General features: G+C 41.3%; 1 protein-coding gene across 2 annotated transcripts in view; it reads left to right on the forward strand.

The window, feature by feature from the left end:
* THSD7B (thrombospondin type 1 domain containing 7B) overlaps positions 1 to 20,063 on the forward strand; it is a 298,626-nt gene that overhangs the window by 256,626 nt on the left and 21,937 nt on the right. For both annotated transcript variants that reach the window (XM_030952035.1, XM_030952034.1), the window contains exons 17-19: positions 8,795 to 8,928; positions 9,605 to 9,758; positions 18,823 to 18,964. In XM_030952035.1, coding sequence (XP_030807895.1) covers positions 8,795 to 8,928; positions 9,605 to 9,758; positions 18,823 to 18,964 — 430 coding nt within the window. The remainder of the gene's footprint in view (positions 1 to 8,794; positions 8,929 to 9,604; positions 9,759 to 18,822; positions 18,965 to 20,063) is intronic.

The following is a 20,063-nucleotide window of genomic DNA, read 5'->3' on the forward strand; positions in this document are numbered from 1 at the left end:
CACTCCTCTGTGGGGACTTCTTGGCTGCTTCAGTCAGAGGAGAGGAGAGGGACATGGCTGCTGCAGGCTTCACTAATAACAGAGCCACCCAATTAATATCTAAATACCTGAAAGCCTTTCTGGTCTCTTATGACTGATAGTCCATTACCGTGGGGTGTCTCACCAGATGGTCAGGTTCATAGATTTTCATAGATTTTCAAAAATTTTTTTTTATTATCCTAAACTTTGATTGTGAGACACAGTGATGAGCTCCTGAGGATTGCTGGATGGAGCTGAATGAACTCTGCTTTATTCTTCAGCATAGTAGAGCTTTTCATTCACTCACAAAGAAATGCTTGATTTCTGCTTGAGGTAAATTTTTTTTTAAAGATGGGGTAATCAAAGCATTGAATGCAACATTACATTGTGGCAATTTTATTTTAAGCAGATTTTCTGCCTTTTTTCCTTTTTTTTTTTTTTTTTTGCAATATTATCATGCAGCAGCCAAACTAATACATATATAATTTTCTTTCCTTTCTGCTTGTCATGCCCTGCTAACATGGACATCTACAAAGGCTCAGGTTGGTGTTGCAATCTGTCTTCATCTTGTTGTTCTCATCTGGTAAAAAAGGGCTTCGATGTTTTCTTCATCAATCAGCTTTTTTTTCTCTTCCTCTCTTTAAAACTGGATCCAACATTATTATGACATTACAGATTCATCGAGAGAGGTGCCACATTTGTTTGTTACCCCTGAAACTTCAGCTGTAGCAAAATGTGCTGTTTCAGAAACAAGGGATATTGATTTATTTCTATCTCCTTAAATTTTCTATGCTTGTCTGGCTTTGTGACAGGGAGGCAGCAGCACCTACAAGTTCTGAAATCTGCAAAAAGGCACTGAAACTCTCACTAATGAGTTTCTGCCTTGTCTTAAACCCCTGTATCTGACATAATTGTAAGATGGCAAATCTTACCTGGATTTAGTATTTTTTTGGTAGGAATGAAACATAATTAAAATGTAAAATAAAAAGCAGAGGCACAGGAACTGGCCCTTTGTGACTGTATTCTCATAAGCCCCCCCCTTCCCACTTTAACTCCTCAATTTTTTGGGAAAACTCTGAGACTAAATTGTCTTGCCTGAGTATTTCAGGTAGAAATAAATACTCAATATGTGCAGGGTTATACTTTGTGCTATGTCCTGCTCCTCAGAGGTTGTACTGACAGTAAAATCATGAGTAAAACCCAGACAGGCAGGTTTGGGGCCAGGAGCTGCATGTTTTTTCCTGATTTACTCATGTTGAATGATGCCAATTTGGTATTTTAATCTCTGAGAAAGAGCACTCATGCTTTACCCTGTTACCACTTGGTGTTTCTAGTGCCTGCACCAATCTCACAGCAAATAAAACCACTTACCACTTGTAAATATGAATTAAAAAGCCTTGCTGAGCAACATGGTAGTTCTATCAGAGTGAGATGTAATGACTGGGGTTCGACAGAGCTCGCCTCAATTAACTTTCTAAACAAGGCATTTTCCACTCATTGCACTTAAGAATTTGAAATAAATCAGTGTCTGACTTGGAATATTTAATTATCCATTAGAAGAAAGTAAGGGATTTGCTAGGAACATTTTGTAAAGTCCAGCAAAAAAAACATAGATGCAGTAAAAGCATCTAAAGGCCATGGTGAGGGCAAATGCAGCATACAGATATCTTTATAGCAAGAATACCCTGCTGCTTTCCTAATTTCTCCTCTTTTCCTCATTTTGCAGCCAGAATTTTACAGTGCTGCTTTTTTTGATGGCTTCATCCTGAAATGTCTTTATCTGAACTTTCCAGGATCTGATTTTAAGCAGAGATATCGTCCAGTTAGTGCAAGAAACTGGGCATTTCCAGACTGAGTCCCCCACTCCCCGAGGGCTTCCTTGCCACCCTCTAGTAAATCACTCAACTCTTCATCCTCAGTTGTCTCATGTGTAAATTAGGATTAAAGTTGAGCAGTTTTGAGGATTGGGCTATAAATAGATAATCAAGAGTAGGGGAAACTTCAGAGGATTGATAAGTGTTTTCACTCTTTTCAGAGAAAATAATTTTTCAGCAGTTTTTGAAGTAGTGGAGTAAGGGTGAGGGGTCTCTTTGTGCAGGGGCTTCCATTCTGCCCACGGGGCAGATCCTGGGAACTGGAGCAACTCTGTGTCTGTGCTGTTGGAATTGCTGCCCTGGCTCTGAACTTAGAATAAAACAGATCTCATCCTTTGGCTGGATGCAAAGTTTTAGGCAATTTCTGGGGTTTTTTTGGTTCAACACCAGTGAAGGTTTTTCAGAAGCTTAGCAAAGCTCTAATTGATTTTCTTTTCTCTGCACCACAAAGGAGGTAAGAAACAGAAACTCCTTTGATTTGGGTGTAAATAAAAACTAAAACTGCTGAATTTGTTTCACAAGTATTTGTGCAGGGATCTGCTAGAGGCATACAAAATACAGGAATTGTCTGTTCAAACTTTTGTGCTCTAAGTCATTTTGAGCAATTTTTTTTTTTAGTTTTGGTGACTATTTGCTGCAGCATCCAAATACCTAAAGACAAATATTCATCAGTGAAGCTGCTGCTTTGCAAAATCTAATTTGCTTGAAAATTAACTGTTCAACCAGCTTTAATACTGGTGAGTGGTTAGCATATTTCTGGCAATCGTGGTCAATGTATAAACCAGCATGAAATAAAATCAATTTTATTTTAAAGAGAACTATTTAATGTTGAAATTTTAATGAGATAATTTCTGTGATGTAGTGTTTGTTAATGTGCAAGTGCTGGTCCTTCAGATATACAGTTAATTCAGTAAAGCTTTTAAGTGCATGCTTAGATCTGCCAAATCAAACACGCAGTTAAGTAATTAACAAAGCAAGTACTCAATTTTTAATTCAGTTTTAAAGAACTAAATAAAAGAAATTCATTGTTAGAAATTATCTGGTTGCTATTAAACAGAATGTGAGAGCAGCATTGGAACATTTTAAAAGTTATTCAGTTAATATATGGACATCTTTCAACCAAAGAAAAGATTTGGATGAATGAGATGGAGTCAACACAGAAGTCAAATTTGTAGATTATTACAATGAATGGACATTTTTTCAGATGTATTTCCACCATACTGTGGATCCATTTGTGTCAGGCAGGGTGCAAGAGAAGTGCTGGCTGTGGCCCACGTGTCACCAGCTGGTGGCCGTAAGCTCTAAGAGGAGGAGAACATCCCTCTGCTGCCTCCTCTTGCAGCCTGCATATGCAGAGAACATAACAAGTGGTTATGCAAAAAGTGTTACAAGTGAGCAAATTGCTGTCCAGTGTCAGTAGCAGTGGTTTTAGCCCTTACCAGCAAGTGTCTTTGCAAATCAGAGCAAGCTCTCTTTGCTATGTGATATCTTCTCTACCTTTACTGTTACTTATGGTGGTCTCCATAGTTTGAAAATGGGTTGTTATTTCTTTGGTTCTGACTGTTTCAATGTGTTAGGTCTAATGTAACCTTCATGTAAGGGCAGCCATGTGAAATGAACTTGTGTTAGCAATGAATTCAGCCCATTTGTATTAGAAATGAAAAGCACAGAGGTAGTCCTCGGGGTCTCAGGCAACTGCTACAGTGATCAGTTTGGTTGTTCTAATATAATAAGCAGATATTGACTTAGTTGGAGTGAACACCAAGATTTACTGTCATGAAAGCTAAAATATCGACTGAGGGAAAACCAGAGTCAATATTTACCTTGAGGGACAATAAATCTTGATGTTCACTGAAATATGAAGTCACTATGATTTTCAGAAGTGTTGAACCTCATTCTAGTTTATTCTGCAGGTGCTCATCAGACAGGTTACCTGAAGTATAGGTATGAATTTCTTTTAATGAATAACATCATTTGAGCAAGTGTGTTTATTTCTAGAAGTCCTTTGCAAGCCTACATTTAAATAAGTAAGTTAGAGAACAATATAAATCACACCTAAGCTCTTGGGTGGTTAGATATTTGGATTTTTCATTAAAATGCAAGTATCAGCTATTAAAAGAGAAAATAAATAGATTAATACTTGTATATCTTGTTGAAGTAACTGTCCACATCAATAATGCTTTAGCAAGGGCTCAGGATTTGCATTGGAGTGAATGGGAATCGGATTCTTTTATTAGGGTAAGCTTTAGCAGTCTGTCTTTTCAAAGGTAGCTTTTGTCCTTCTTCCCTTTAATTTATTGAGAACTGGGCCCATCAACTTGATTTTGGGACTCAGGTGTTAGAGCAGTGTTCCAGGTTAATTCTGACTACAAAGAGAGATACAGTGATCCAGTCAAAGGCAGCAGCAAAACTCCCCTTGGCTTCAGGCAGGCATCGTTTCAGCCCTTGGTTCATTGAGCCCAAAACCCAGCAGGTAAATATGAATAAAAACTGAGGAAAGCAGTTAATTTGCTAATATGCCATGAGACTGTGTTTATTTCTTGAGGCAGTGAGGGATGAAGCCAGGCTGGTTGCCCTGGGTGCTGATCTCTGCAGCTCCTCGCAGGTCAGGTGTCTGCAGCTTCCAGCATCTTTCTCCCTCCATGCAGAACAACGAGTTCCTGCGCCTATTGCATGGAATTCATTTCATTTTTGTCCTTCAGGACATGGATTGTGGCACTGCAGTTCCGTACAGGGGCTCAGTGTGAAGGGGTTTGTAAATGCTCTGTCGTAGCAGGTTTGCATAAGCTTGGGGAAAGGTGAACATTAAGCAGATTATTTTCAAAGGAACTATTGTCTTTGTCCTTGGGAAGAGAAGTGTCACAGCTTTACAAGGGTCTTCTGTATCTGCAGCAGAGTTAGTGGATGGCAAACTTGATGAGGGCCAGGAGACTCAGACCACGTGTAATTTGAAGGCTGGATGCACTCTGTAACAACCAGGGATCCATGGGAGCACATTCCAACCTCCTCCAGGGTTAGGTGCTTTGGATTCTTGGGTTGGTGAGGAGTGAGGACGCCACATCCCATCCCAGCCTCTGTTCAGGGTCAGGACAGGGGTGTTCCCATGGACCTGGGAGGTGAGAAGTGAACCTAGGGTCCTCTGTTTTGTGGGGCGTACAGAACAGCAATGCTTAGTCAAAACCCTTTGAAAATGAAAAATCAAGAGCATGTCTGTTTGACCTCCTTAAGTAGCACAGCTCCTAGCAAAAACAGAAATGGAAGGCTTCAAGGTTTGCTGTAGGTTTTTTCCAAATTAAAAATTAAAAAATAAAAAGGAGGAATTGGAGGTGATTGAAAACAAATTATGGCAAGCCAGAAGAGAAAATGGGAGGAAAACATTCTCCTGTGGAGAAAAGAACCACATGCCACATCACTGTGGTTTTTAAATGCAAAGATGGAGTTACAAATTGTATTCACAGCTTCCTGAACTCATTCCCACTGAGTTCCACCCGTGGAAATCTTGCATCTCCTTGAGACTCCCACTTAAGAGCTTAATGGCATCCACGGGTGCCTGTTGTAACTTGTTCTGAAGAAATCTGTCCCTCCCGGTGACACTGGTGGTTATTTACATCTCCCCAGTGTCCCAGAGGTGCTGCCAGAGTTGGCATTGCTCAGCACTGACACAGGGCAGAGGGGAGAGCTTGTTCACAGCAACAGGGTGCTGTGGTGTCAGCACAATAACTTAGGAAAACAGGTTATTTGTGACAGCTGTAATTCAGGTTTTCGGTGGTGAGTGGAAGCTGGGGATCCTGACCAAAGAGGAAATACTGCACAGGTCAGCAGCAGATCACTGGGGATCTGAGGTACCCCAGGGACAAGCAGCCTGTGCTGTGCCCCCTCCCTCCTCCAGCACAAAGTGGGATGTCTGTCTGTCTGTCTGTCTGTCTGTCTGTCTGTCTGTCTGTCTGTCTGTCTGTTGGAGGAGGAAGAGAGCTGATGGCACTTCACTCGTGATCGAACGGGTTTGACACAGTCAGACAGCAAGCTAGAAGTGCTCTATTAATGGCTTTGTTATTGTGATCCTCCCTGCTCTTTAAAGAGCACATTTGAAGTATCACTTCACATTATGTGTATTTGTGTCAGTGCCTATGGGATTTCTGTTTTGGCTCACCGGATTCCTCAGATTGATTTTAGTTCATGTGGCATCCCTTGCCTGCCCAGCTCTGTCTGGTTTTCCTACACAGTTACTACAGCATGTACATGCCACGGGGGGTTTTGACCACTAAAACACATTTATGGTAAATGCCTGATGTTAAGCCTTTGCTGCTGTCCACAGGTGGGCTTTGCTGGCAAGGAGAGGTCTGAGGTTTAACAGATGTTAAGGGGAGCAATCAGAGGTCACTGAGAGAGTGAGATAGGGCTCCCAAGCTCTTGGCCTCACCCTGGCTTCAGGCAGCAGGCTGAGTGCTGAGAACCTGAGGGTTCACAGTGGTGTACCCTAACCCTGAGGAGGGGTTATTTAATAGAGCAAGGAAAAGAATCTTAAATCCCCAAAGCTGCTGTTTGTGCTGGACTGCTCTGGCTGCCCTGCTGTGCCTGTGGAGGCTGGGAGGGAGGGAGGCAGCACCTACTGCCTGATCCCAACCTCAGCCTCCTCTCCAGAAGTCTAAAAGCAGGAACAGGCCACCCAGCTCTTAATAGAACTTACTAAGTTTTACCATCCTTGACACTGCCCTGTGAGGCACCTTCTCACTGGGCTGGTCCCTGGCAGCCAGCTTTGTCCAAGCTTGGCTCTTTGCTCATTACCTCTGTGATGAGGAAAAAGCTGATCATGCCTCAAGCACCTGTTTCCCTCACTAATCATCTCCTGTGGATGACAGGGTGTTTTGTCAGGCAGCATGGGCAGGCTGTAGTTTTTCCTTCCCCCTGTGGAGCAGGGAAACTAATAAATACTCCCTGACTCTACATCCATCTCGTGGATGGATGTCTGTGGGGAACACAAAGCTTTGCAGTGCCTGAAGAGGGATTGCTGATGTCCCTGGCACATGCAGGGATGTGGCTGCAGGAGTCACTGGATGTGACAGGCTGGTGGGGCGGGATGGTGGCTTCAGCCGAGTCCCAGCATCCATGGGCTCCCTGCTGGCTGGTGCTGAGCCCAGGCTTGGTGAGTGCTGCTTTTCTGTGCTCCCATGTACGCCAGTTAATGATAACGAGCCTGGCTGCTCAGCTAGTTAGCTCTGCTTGTGGTGCTGCTTGCTCAGTGTGGGAAGCTTAGCTCTGAGTGCACTTTGTACAGTGCACAGACACCTGTACACTCTGGAGTTGGGCCAAGTGCCAGTGCCTTGGTGCACAGTCCACATAGAACCAGAGAGTGGCTTCAGTTCAAATGGACTTTAAAGATCATCTCGTTTGCAGCTCCCCCAACATGGGCAGGGACACCTTCTGCTAGTTCAGGTTGCTCAGAGCCACATCCAGGTTTGTAATTTGTGCTCAATAATATGCAGGGAAAGTGGTGCTAATGGTATGGCTGCCTTTGCCCCTTTTGTTCCCTTCCTTTTCCCCTTCTCTGTGTGAAATGTGATTCTCTTACTGGTTCATATTGTCCTTGCCCTCACCAGTTCAGACTTTGATTTCCCTCTTTCCTGTGTTTTCACCTTGACATATTTTCCACTTTTCATCATCTGTTATTCTTCCTTCTCTGCTAAACCTATGCACAACATACAGACAGACCCACAGTTAAAATTAGTTTCGGACATTTTCTGTTTTGAAGGAGTTTTCCTTTTCAAGTTGTCTTCCCTCCATTTGAAATGAAGGTGATTTTCTGATGGGACACCAGTTTTGTTTTCAGACTGATATCTGAATTTTCTTGTCTTCCCACCTCCAAAAGGTTATAAAGAGGGTTTCTTTTTTCTTGTGGCCACAATATATCTAGTCATAATCTGCTATTTTAAAATGATGCTTTAAATTATTAAACATGTGTCTGAATCTTTTTGGGGGGTAGTTGGGAGGCAGGCTATTGATTTATAGTTATTCTACTGGTGAGAATGAAATGGCTTCACAGCAGCAAGGCTGAGGAGGTTTTGGTATGTGGAAGAAGAAATTTTAGGCGTGTTGTATTTTTCCAGGGTAGCACATTATGCTTCATGCAAAGCAACAGGGAATACTGTATCTTCAAATCAGCTTCTGCAGACAGACCAGATTCAAAATAAATAACTTTTATTCATCACTGTAATAGAACTGTTGATGCATTCATTTATTTAAACCTAAAAATCTGCTGAAGTGCTATATCTCAGTGTGCTGCTTTGAACAACCTGAATATCTGGCACCTTTTATCAAGCTTTTGGCCGTATTTTTCTCCCTATGTAGATACCATAGTTCAGGTGAACACGCTGTCGTGTTTGATTAGGAGATATGTTAGAGATAAGTCACTTGCAGGCAAAAAAGCGTTTACCATTTTTGTGTATAAAAATGAAATTTGTAGGAGGCATGAAATTTCATTCTTTTATGGTAAATGGCTTATAAGAATGCATTAGAAGCAAAAGTAAATGAGTGCTGATTTTAAGTTTGTACCTGCTGAAGCACAAAAGGATGTGGTACATACGATCTTGGTGAATGACATGTGATAGATTATCCTGAGAGCAGGCAGAGCAAATGAAATTGTAATGGAATTCCTCTTCTGGCTGCAGGAAATAGCTGTTATTTATCCTGCTTCCGAAGATGCTGCATGCATACTGCAGTTCATTATATACTTAAAAATCCCTTGGCAAGTCAATAATGAATAAATGAACTTAAAGCCATTACAGCAGCCTTAGCATTGGGAGTGTAAGCCAGGATACTTTTCAGTGTGCTTTTTTGTGGGTTTGTTCTGCAGACATGCTAACCTGGACAGTTCAGCTGAAGAGTTTGGTTCTTTCTCCTGGCAGGTGCACGAGGCAGTCCCATGCTACAGTGAGTGCAATCAGTATTCCTGGGAAGTAGGACCATGGTCTCCATGCAAAATCAGCAGCGAACAAAATTCCCTCCACTGTGGAGAAGGAATACAAACGAGGGAAGTCAGGTGCGTGAAGACAAAAGCTCAGGTATTCCAGATCAAAAAGAGCTGGTATGTTCTTGCATAAAGCTGCAATATCTGGCCATCTGACAGTGAGTGTGTTGCTGAGTCCAGTGTATTGCAAATGAAAAGAAACATGTGTTTATGTGCCATGGTTTACAGGAAAAACATTTCAGAGATGCAGCCTTGGTTTTTCAGGAACACGGCATGATATTTAAATTAGTATTCTTCAACCTAAATACCATGTATACATAAAGCTCCCTGAGGTGCAAAGCCTCCATATTTTGATTTGCTAACATTTTCCCCAAGTAATAGCACTGCATGCCACCAGAGTGGCATTCATTATTACTGAATATTCATTCCCCAGGCATGGGGAAATGCTGAGTTATTTCCAAATGTTCAGATGTTACTAGCAGGAGCACTAAGATTTGTTCTCGCTGGTTGTCACTTTCTGTTTGCTCCTTTGTCAGCCGATCAAAGTTAAAATCCCTCTGTATGAAGTAACAAAAGCATGTTGTGCACGTAGCTGATTTCCATTTGCATAAGCATATTAGTTTCATTTTTTGGCCAGCCATGCTGCTTGTATCTGTTGTCATGTCTATGTCCTGTATGGGGTGGAGAAAACTTGTTGATACCCCTCGTGCCTGTGATACTCTAATTAAATTGTGTGCTTTCTGTGTAGGTGTGTGGGCACTGCTGAGGACCACGGCGTGGAGACTGTGCCCAACGCTCTGTGCAGTCAGGCTGAGGTCCCAGAGGCAGTGCAGAAGTGTACCTTGTACTGTCCCAGTGAGTGTGCAGTGTCTGACTGGGGACAGTGGAGCCCGTGTCCACAGGTAGGCTCTCCTGCCCGTGTCCCTGGCAGTGTTCCTCACGCAGCAGTCTTCACTTCTCCTTCAACTATTTCATGGCCTAGTTATTTTCCAGGAAAGTAAATTATTTTCTGAGGGATGTCAGGCTTAATAGATCCTGCCAGCATGTTGAATCTGGAGATATTTATGTCTCTACAGAGACAGAGCTATAGAAAGTTGGTTAGTGAAACAGATAGTTATTACTGTGACAGTTGATTCAACACATCCTTCCCCTTGGTCTGCTATGGGAGAGGGCCCACACAAGCAGAGTGGGTGAAGGGACAGTATTCCAGCTGGTGAATGCCATAGGAAGTGTTTGCAGGGGAGACCTCTTTCAATGGTACATGACTGCCATAACAACCTGCTGGTAAAACCTGGGGGTAACACTCCTCTGGACAGGTCCTAGTCCTCAAGGAATGACAGCTCTCTCCTCCCAACACACACTATTTCTGTCCAGTGTTTCCTCCTCCTCAAACACTTGGGGGAAAATTTGAGGCAGCAGCAGCAGAAGAGTATGACAGCAAGGTGCCTGAACAATTTGTCATGTCATGAAATACTCAAAACTTTGTGAATTATGCAGGCATTCAAGCCACTGTGAAGTGCTCTGTGTTTTCCTAAGTGTGCAAGATGGAAAGAAGTTGCAAATTCTGTGTTATGAAAAGCCTCTGGCCTCAAACCACGTGACTTCAGATCTATTGTTTCTCCCCGATCAGTGTTGAAATAGGTGCCGGGTTTAATCTCAGAGGGGTTTTTTAATAGACTTGCTTGATGTATTTAAGTGACAAACACATATTCATTGCCCCCGTGTTAACAGGGCCATTACCAAAAGTTGAGTGGTTATTGGACAGGTATTTATACCAGTGCTGACACAGGTAATTTCCTTCCATAATATTTTGTGTAGCGTATCAATATACTCGGTAAGAACATGTCAAATAAAATCTTGTGTTTCATTTCCTGCGTTCACCTCCTCCTGAGCAGCATGCCTTTGATGAAGTATAACACTCTTGCAACCCATACAAATGCTTGGATACCTTTCAGAGTCCCACTGTGGTTGGGCCGTTTCTTTGACTTTTCCAGGCATGGATTTTCTTCATTTTCACATGCAGTGAACTGATGCAGAGATCCCTGAAGCTCTTGGGAGTCTCTCAGGTGCCTTGGTGGCAGTCTGTTGGTTATGTGGGACTGCTTGAAGCTTTAAGCACCCTCATATCCTTAAGATACACAGGCTTTTTGCCTGAAGGCTCCTTTTTTTTGGCAATAGTGAAGCCTCCATAGCCCACAGAAGCAGGAAAGGGAAGCCCAGAGCTCATGGGCTGCACTCCATCAGGCGGCACATCTCTTGGCAGGCACAGGGCTGCATGCCACAGTCCCTGTGTCTCCTTGTACATCCCTTTGCCATGGTGGATGTTAATTCATAAATGTGAGGGCATCTGCATGCCAATGCAATTAACTGAACAATATGTTTTCACAAGCTGTTCTGCAATGCTTTGTTGTGAAACTGAGATGACTGTGTGCTGATGGAGCATGTGTTCCCATAGTTCTGTCCAGATACAAGAAAATAAACAGCTTGAAGTTTTATGGGCAAATGAAACCCTCCCTTTGATGAGTTTACTGCAGTGCTGTCTCCCTTTTACAGCTACTCTGGCTATTTGTGGTGGGTTTTGAGAGGGAACCACACAGCACAGTCCCTCCCAGGCTGCACATGCTCCACATCTCCAAGGCGAGTGCTGGGCTTGCTGTTAGTGCAGAATGGCTGTGCTGTGCCACTGGTGTGTCTTTGGTGGGTGTGGGGCAGGGATTGAGGGAATCGTGGCGGCTGGAGTGAGGCACTGCCGGCACCAGGGTGATTAATGAACCTTCCATCTCCTGAGCCACTAGGAAAGGTGGTCAATTAGGACAGCTGTGAGTCGAGGAACTCAAAAATTTCAAAAAATTTGGAAGATCACATCATATTATAATGAAAATTTGGAAGATCACATTGTATTGTAATGAAAAAGCAAAACTGTGCATCCTGGCTGCTCTATTTCAAGCACATTTACATTTCATACCACAATAGTTGGCACTCTTTTAGTCATAGCACTCATGAGGCAGCTGCCAAGGACCATTCCAGGAAGTCTTCCTGTAGCTCTGGTCATGTTTGGCTTGCTGGAGATAAAGAGGATTTATGAAACTTGACAAATTCTAGTTTGTAAAAAATGAACGATCACAATTTCAGCCTCATCTTTGCCTGAGGAGCTTTTTGATTTGAGATATTTACCTAAGATTTTGGTCAGGTGAGAATTCTTTTCCAGTCGCTTTGGTGTTCTGCTCGTGTTTTACAATGTTGATAATAAATTCCTCCTGATAGCAGAATAACTAACTCTTATCAGCTGAATATAAAAAGACCTTTTAGATTATCCGTTGTACCTTTGTCAATATGTCATTGTACTCTGGATACTTTCTAGGGTATTACTTGGTTTTATCTTGTAGCAATATTCTTCCCATGTGAGTTTTCCACTTTCAGGATGGTAAATGATCTTGAATCGTGTTGAAATCAATGAGTCATAAAGGTGGCGACTGCTTTGTCAATGGAAGGTATTTTCTTCAATACTTTTTTCTGCTAAAACATTGTATTTGTTCTACCTTTTTTGGCTGCATTTCCCTTTTGCTTTTAAACACTTTTGTGGTCTTTTATAATTTCAGATGCTCCCACAATTCTTTTATGTGTGTTTTTCAACTGAATTACTTATTTTGCATCTTGATTATGGTGCTATTTAACACTGCTACACAAAGGTAAATTTTAATGTTTCATCTAACGGTCAGAAATGAAGCTGTCAGAAATACAATGCCTCAAGGTTGCTTTGAGGCTTTGTCTCTCTACTGGATCCAAGAATTGCATAGTAACTGAATTAAATCTTCCCTATTGTGCTCACTTTTTCTACTGAGAGAAGTAAATTCAAAATGGTTTTCCCTGTGGTTGAAGACTATTTTTTTGGCTTGTAATGTTTTGTTCTTTGTCACTAAGTAACATCCAAGTGACTTAAATATTAAGCTTTAAAGTCATTTAACATAACAGTTTGAAGCTTGCTAGTTAAAAACAATAACAAAAAAGCCAAAAATAACAAGGAAAAAAAAAACTACAAAAACCCAGAAGGAAATTAGGTTGACTTGCATTTTGCTTAAGAGATTTCATATTTGTTCCAGGGACAATAGCCTGTTCAGTCAGACATCATCACTTGATTGCTCAAAGACCCAGCTAAACAATCTGGGAAGTGAAATCCTGTCATCTCTGTTACATATTCAGTGATGGAATAACACACACTTCCTGTGGCGCCTCGACTTTGTATTCATCTGACTTGGAAATGTAATTAATTGACTTCAATTGAATTCATCAAAGCATTCTTAAAAAGAGTTAATATGCGAGTGGTGCTACAAGTCCCTGAAATAATTACCTCAAATCTATTTCGTTAGCTCTCTGTCGGCGGATGGCTGTCGCAGCTCCCGGTGTGGATTGGAGTGGCCTCCTTGCTTGTCTCAGCTGTTGGCATTTCTAGCAGCTAATTCCAAGAGGTCTGAAATTAGTTAATTATAGGAGGTTGCGTGTGTGGTGAGTGAGAGCAGCTGTCTCCATTTCAGCGAGCGTTTTCCTCATGGATCGATGGCGATGTGCCGCGCTCGGGACTCGCGACAATTGAGTTATTATTCCCTGGAATCCACGGGGGGAGTGGGACACCCACAAGTGACCGGATTAAAAGTGTCACCAAGTGATCCACAGAGCTCCCAGCTCTGCAGTGACTTTCCTTGTCGATGCAAGCTGGAGCTGTTGCAGTTTGGAAATACCAACTGGAAGGGAAATTGTGGAGTCCTGTAGACTCTGGGAGTCACTGTGTGGATTATGAAAGCCTCCATCACAACTGGTGCCTGAACAGAGAACAGGCGAGGTTGGAAGGGACCACTGGAGGTGATCTGGTCCTTTCTTTTCAAGCAGGATTCCCCAGAACACATTCCTCAGAATTGTGTCCTCAAACAGCTTTTTGGATATCTCCAGAGGAAAGTCCCCAACCTCTCTGGGCTTGGCATGTAAGTTTGGTGGAGGAGCTGCAGTGTGAAGGCTGTGCTGAAGAGTGAGGCTTGCACAGAGCTCTTTCTAGCCCAAGAGATAATATATTCAAATCAAGCATGAGGATTATGCTGGTCAAGGCTTTTTTGGAAGAACATGCCCTGCTCCTTATGCATACCTGTGACTTGGATGTTTTTGTATGTCTTTGTCAAAAAAAGTGGGTAACTGCTGCATTTTTTATATTCATCGTTTTATTTTTATTAATCTTTGTTAACAATCACATTTTTTAAGTGATTTAAGTAACGATTCTGTGTGGAGGCAGGCAAGGTTTCAGAACCTGGATGCATCTGAAAAAGAAAATTTATGCAAATGCATTTTCATTTCAAAAGACTGCTCGTGTTATTGTAAATGGCTTGTTAAATTGTTACAAAACATCCACACTGGCATGAACAGTGTAATGGTTCATTGCTCTGTTAAAAATAGTCAAATACGGTTGCTGCCTTTGCATTTACCTTATTTTAAGGTTGTATGCTTGCTTATGAATAGCCAGTTAAGAATAATGCAGCCAGCTATTTATAGTGAAGGATGCATTATACAAGCTGCTTGATAAATTAAACAGCTTAAAGGGCCCTGTAATGGGTTACAGCCTCTGTGCTGTACAATTATGATGCATATGAGAGCCTGGATCAATGAACAGCTCTTAAATTCCATCCCAAAGAGGGTCTAATAGTGTATACTAATGTGTGATATGTTAACAGCTCTTAGACTGGAACTTAGTTTCATAACCTTGCAGCTTTATTTTATTTTATAGCCTTCTCTTCCAGAACAAACTTCTGTGCTTTGTCAGTTCTGTGATTGTCTGAAGCAAAGGCTGGGTGCATCCTTTGTGTGGGGTTTTGTCCCTCACTTTTTATGTTAGCTTTAAATAGTGACAAGTGGTCATGGTGAAAAAATAGCTTTGGCTAAAAGAAATATTTTAAAATGCAGTAGTCAATAGTGCCAGAAATTTCCCCATAGAACCAAGATGGCTGTTATAGTTTCTAAACGGTCCTTTGAGAAAAACTCTGATTTATTCCGGCCTTAACATTTTATGGACTTCTCATTGCTTCAGCATATTTTGTTTCTGTAGTGGTTTATATAATCTCACCTGTGGATCTGTGGCTTTAGCTCAACTTTTTCACACTATATGGAAAAGAATAATGGAAATGGTAAGGTTTAATACTATCAAGTAGGCTGGAACAGTACAGTTATACCCATAAAGAACCCTACTGTCTGTGTATGACATCCTACTGCTGTAGGCTGTTGATGTGCCACCTGAGGTGGCACCCCATTATTATTTTCATAAAGAAATTAATTCTGTTCCTGTTACCAGTTCCAAAGGATGTATATGGCAGAATTACCAACCCCATTGCTTACAGTCATGAACAAAGAATCTGAACAAGCAACATAGTCTGGAAAACTTATCAGCCAAACTGCTCTGCACCTGACCTTGAAGGTGCATAGAGGTCTCCAGGCCTCTGACCTTCCACCTCCATGCACCACAGCTGCCTCCATTTCTTAGGACTTGTTTCCTCTCCCATTATTTATGGCCAGTGGGCACCCATAATCATTGTCCTTCCTTGATCCATAAATTTTTATTCCTAGTCTGGGTGGTGTCAGAAGAGGGTTTCAGTTTCCCAGAATAGGTGTTACACCCATTTCTATCCCATGGTTACATTCCAAATTCTCCCAACTATGGAAACCAGTTAAGGGATTTATAACCACAGGCATAAAGTAAGTATGATGAGCATAAAGAGATGATCTCAGGAATACAAGTCAAACTCCCACTCCTGAACACATCTGTTATTGGCACCTGCCTTTCCTAATGCTTCCACTGTGTTGGCTGATGCTGAGCACAAACCAGTTGCAGTAGCCTTACAGAAGGTAATGGCTGACTTAATGTAAAAAATAATTTTAAAAGCTTCATCTGTCATCAGTGAAAGCACTAGTTACTAATAGAGCAGTAGAAAGTAAAATAATGTCTTTGGAAGTGTAGCATCCACTCGGCGGGAAGAGAGGAGTTGTAAATGAAGATACTCAGGAAAACATTGCTGAATCACAGTGGGCTTTATTTATTTAAAACCCCAGAAACTGTAGACTCATACATGCTTGTGATTAGAAACTTGGATCCCTTGGGCAGACCCACCCTTGATCCATGTACCTGAATGGCACCTTCACTGTTTTGTATGGAAGATTACTTGAGCAGTCAAATTAGTTTTGTCATTTTCTTCATTTGTGAGACTATTCAGAATCAGCCTGTTATCCTGCTTAAATCTTAATCCCATGGTAATTTCTTACTTTAGGTACTCATGAAATATTTCTTTCTTTTGCTGCGTTTTCTCTAAATTGATGGCTGCCATTTCTGTCCTGCCTCCTAAGCCTGTGATTTGCCATTGATGGTGATTGGTTTTGCTCTCAGTATTTTCTAAGATCCACATTCAGGACTAGACATGCCCCTTGGCATTGCTTGTTAGTACCCTCAGCATCTCTCCACTGGCAACAATTCCTCTTCTTTACTTCCACTGTTTGCATCCCCTAATAACATCGAGTCTGCCAATCCATTCCCCAACCTTTGCTATGCCATAAATATTTGATTTTTTTTTCCAGCCTGGGTTTTTGGAGGGGTCCTGCAGGAACCGTGCACCCAAGCCCATTGAGATTTCAGGGTAGCTGGATACTCAGCTCCCTCTTGCTCCTTTGAAAATTCCAGCTTTCATCTTTTTCTTTGCAAGTCATTCCCTCCTGCTGCTTACTCAGTTCCATATATATTTGGCTCAGTTTTTTACATGGTTAACTTGAAAGAGCAAGGGCAGAAAATCAATTATAAAACTAAATTGACTTCTCAATTGACGTTAAGAGAAATTCAACAAATAATATTACAGGATATTAGTTACAGTTTGCCAACTTCCAATTTTTGTATGTTTCCCATGTCCTCAGCTTGATTAAATGAATGCTTTTCCTACAGACATTCCTTATTATTCAAAACCAGTAAAAGTGGGGGGCTTATTGCATCAGCTCTGGCTTCTGAGCCCCATGGCTCATCAGCACAGTGAGAATTCTGGCTTCAGAGCATCAGCAAACCAGTTGTTTGTTTGGATCCTGGCAAACACCAGATAGATTTTGACCTGTTAGACTGCTCTGCTGCCTACCAGGAGGAAATCTGAGAGGGAAAATGGTCCTGCCAGCCAGGAAAGCTCTGGGGCTCTATGACAGCACTGGGCTGCAGCAATGTCCTATAATGGAGCACAACGGGGGCTGTGCTAGACAGGGAAAAAATGCTATTTTATTAAAAGAATTTACTTATCTACAAATGAGGCATATTTTCTGTCTGCAGGTTCTTATTTTAAAGGGAGCAAAAGCTGGTCTTTCTGAGCTGGCACAGACAGCTTCTGTCACAGCATCCATTGATTTTTTTTTTCCCCCTTGGTAACATAATTCAGAGAAACATTAATTAGGAGTAGCTGCTGAGATACATGCTTTGATTTTTTTTCCTTAGTCATTTTGCTTTATTGGCAAATCATTTAAGTTATTAGTGTTAGTTGTGAGAATGAACAATCAGATTAGTTGTGAAAAAGGCAGTAAACTATTGGTAAACACTTAGCATAGGTTTAATTTTCAGATAATTAGAAACAATTGGGTATTTTAGCTGACCAAGGGTATTCAAATAAGATTACCATTTAAAATGATTTGACAAGGTGTGTGTCAGCAATAAAAATGTAATGGATTTTCCTTCATGTAGTGTAAACATAAGGAAATAGGCCCCGACAATGTATTTTAAGACCAGAACAGACTTTTTTCCCATTTGTTCTGATGTTTATTCTGTTCAGTTTTGCTGTCATCTGTGCAGCTAATCCAGTTTACAGCAGCCTGAGATCCAGATTTATGCTGCAAGGCCATTAAATTTCCCTTTAATATTCACAATGCAGGAATTATCCACACTTCCACCCGTGCAGTGTTCAGTGTTTGCAGGCTGTTTGTTGCATGGTAATAAGCCCGTGGTTTTAAACTGTTAGTTATTTTTTGTAATTATAGTACTTTGTAGAAAAATCATGTTTTAAATCCCCAAGCATTTATGAAAATGTGGTTCTACGTGCATTGTTCTGGGATTTTTTTGTTTTGTTCTCTTTGCTGTTCCTGAGCAATCCTAATGAGAAACTGTTAGGAATTAAATGGGTCATCTTGTTCAATAAATGGTGGTGAATACTTTTAATAAGGGATTTATTTCCATTAGGTTTGCTGTGACCAGCTCCACTCACCTATTCCTGTTACTGGCTTGTGGGAGAATAGCTCTGTGCTGCAGTGCTATGAGAGTGAGGATCAAGGGCTGCTAAAAACAAACAGTTTTTATGCCTGTGATGCACAAATAGAAATGAAAACCTGCCTCGGTTGCTTCATATTCCTGTGAAAATATAAACAAGCAAATCCTGGTTTATAGGCAGCTGGACATCAGTATTTGGTATCTCTGAAAAGTCACCTCATCCTGTCAGCATCATAACTGATATGCAATTACAAATGTCCTTTTTGAAATGAGTGCTTTGCTGTAACATCAGATGCTACTTAAAAATGCATTAATTGTGACAAAAATCCTGTCCTGTTATTCAGTACTGTGGCATTTTACTGGAAGCCTTGGAAGGAGATGCAAAGCAGGGCACAGCAAAGTGGCACAATCTTTGTCCCAATGTCCCCAAGGATCTTTATCAAAAAACATGGAAAATATAGTATAGCAGGGCTAAAATAGCCAAATCTGGGTGGATAAAGGATGAGTTTGGATTCTTAACTTTGAACCATATTTCTTTTCTTTCATGTGCTTTTAAGTATAGTTAGGACAGGGGTGGGATTGCATCCTGCCTCCATGTGGCCGTGGATGTGTGTGAACAGCCCTGGTCTGTGGTGTCTGTGTGGTTTTTTGGGGTCAGTGATGTTTGTGTGATTTACTGGGGTCTCTGTACTGTCCATCCCTTCTCCGTCCAGGTGTGTGACCCCAATATTATGCAAACCCGAACCCGGCAAGTGCTGAGGTCTCCTGTCAGTTCAAAGCCCTGCCCTGAAGTTTCGCAAATGAAGCCATGTATTCTTAATCAAAATTGCTTCCAGTACCAGTACAACCTAACAGGTAAGTACAAATTTTCAATATACCCTTAGTATGTGCTTTTAGTTATGTTTGCTTGTGGTGTTGGTTAAAGTCTTGACATTGTTGGTTTCAATAAAGTTAATTACATGCCTACATTTTTACACATTAGTGGACAAATGCACAATGTCTGTATTTAAGTTGTTGTTGCGAGTACATTGGAAATAAAGCATGCTAAATGGGATTTTCAATGGGTTATCAGCATAATTAATTACAAAATTCCAATTAAATCTGTGTGGTTCTGGTGAAGCCAATAATACCAACAGAAATCTGCTTTGAAGGCAATATGAGTTATATGAGTGGGCATAGGATATTCAGACCAAAATGCATTATTTAGGACCTTAGAAGCAATTGGTTCTGTTGCAAACAAATGAACAAAACAAAACCGAAAAATTCCTTTTGTTTTGACCAGCTGAAATAAATGAGAAAGGCATACAGAGGAGAGATCTAAGAGGAGTTTGGGAGCTGGTGGGAAGGGAGAACAAAGCAAGATAAAATATATGAATATAAACTCAGCCTGTTTGTAATAAAAGCCCTAGAAACACAGGCAGCAGGATGATGCCTTTTTTATCATCACATTTCAGAAATGCAGAACATTTATGTGTTCATGTTTATCAGGGGTGGAAGACACAAAGTAATAGGTTTTATTCTCATCCTTCTTATTTATTGGTGGTGTATGGAAATTTTAGTGGCTTCTGTTATGCTTTTTGTTTATTTTAAATGGTGTTTTAAAGCTTATTTCAGTTCAGTTGTATTCCGACCAACATAATTTCAGACACTTAATAAGATATTAATTTCCTTCCACTAGAAATACTGCTTTTATTTCATGACTATTAGAGTTTAGTTTTAAATAATGGATAGCTTTTCCTGGAGACAAAAACAGGTTAAGCCAGAGTTCCCCTTCAGAAACTTCCCCAGCTGCTTTATCAAAGTGGAATTTTACTTCAGACAACAGAGCCTTGTACCTGTGCCAAGTGGATTGAGCTGATAGCCTTTATCAGTGTTCAGCATGTGCACTCTGATGTAGCGGTGTCATCACGGGATGCGGTATGGGACTGTGGAGAGAGCGTGTCTCCTCTGAGGC

This window comes from Camarhynchus parvulus, chromosome 7 (genome assembly GCF_901933205.1).
Source record: "Camarhynchus parvulus chromosome 7, STF_HiC, whole genome shotgun sequence".
Lineage (NCBI taxonomy): Eukaryota > Metazoa > Chordata > Aves > Passeriformes > Thraupidae > Camarhynchus > Camarhynchus parvulus.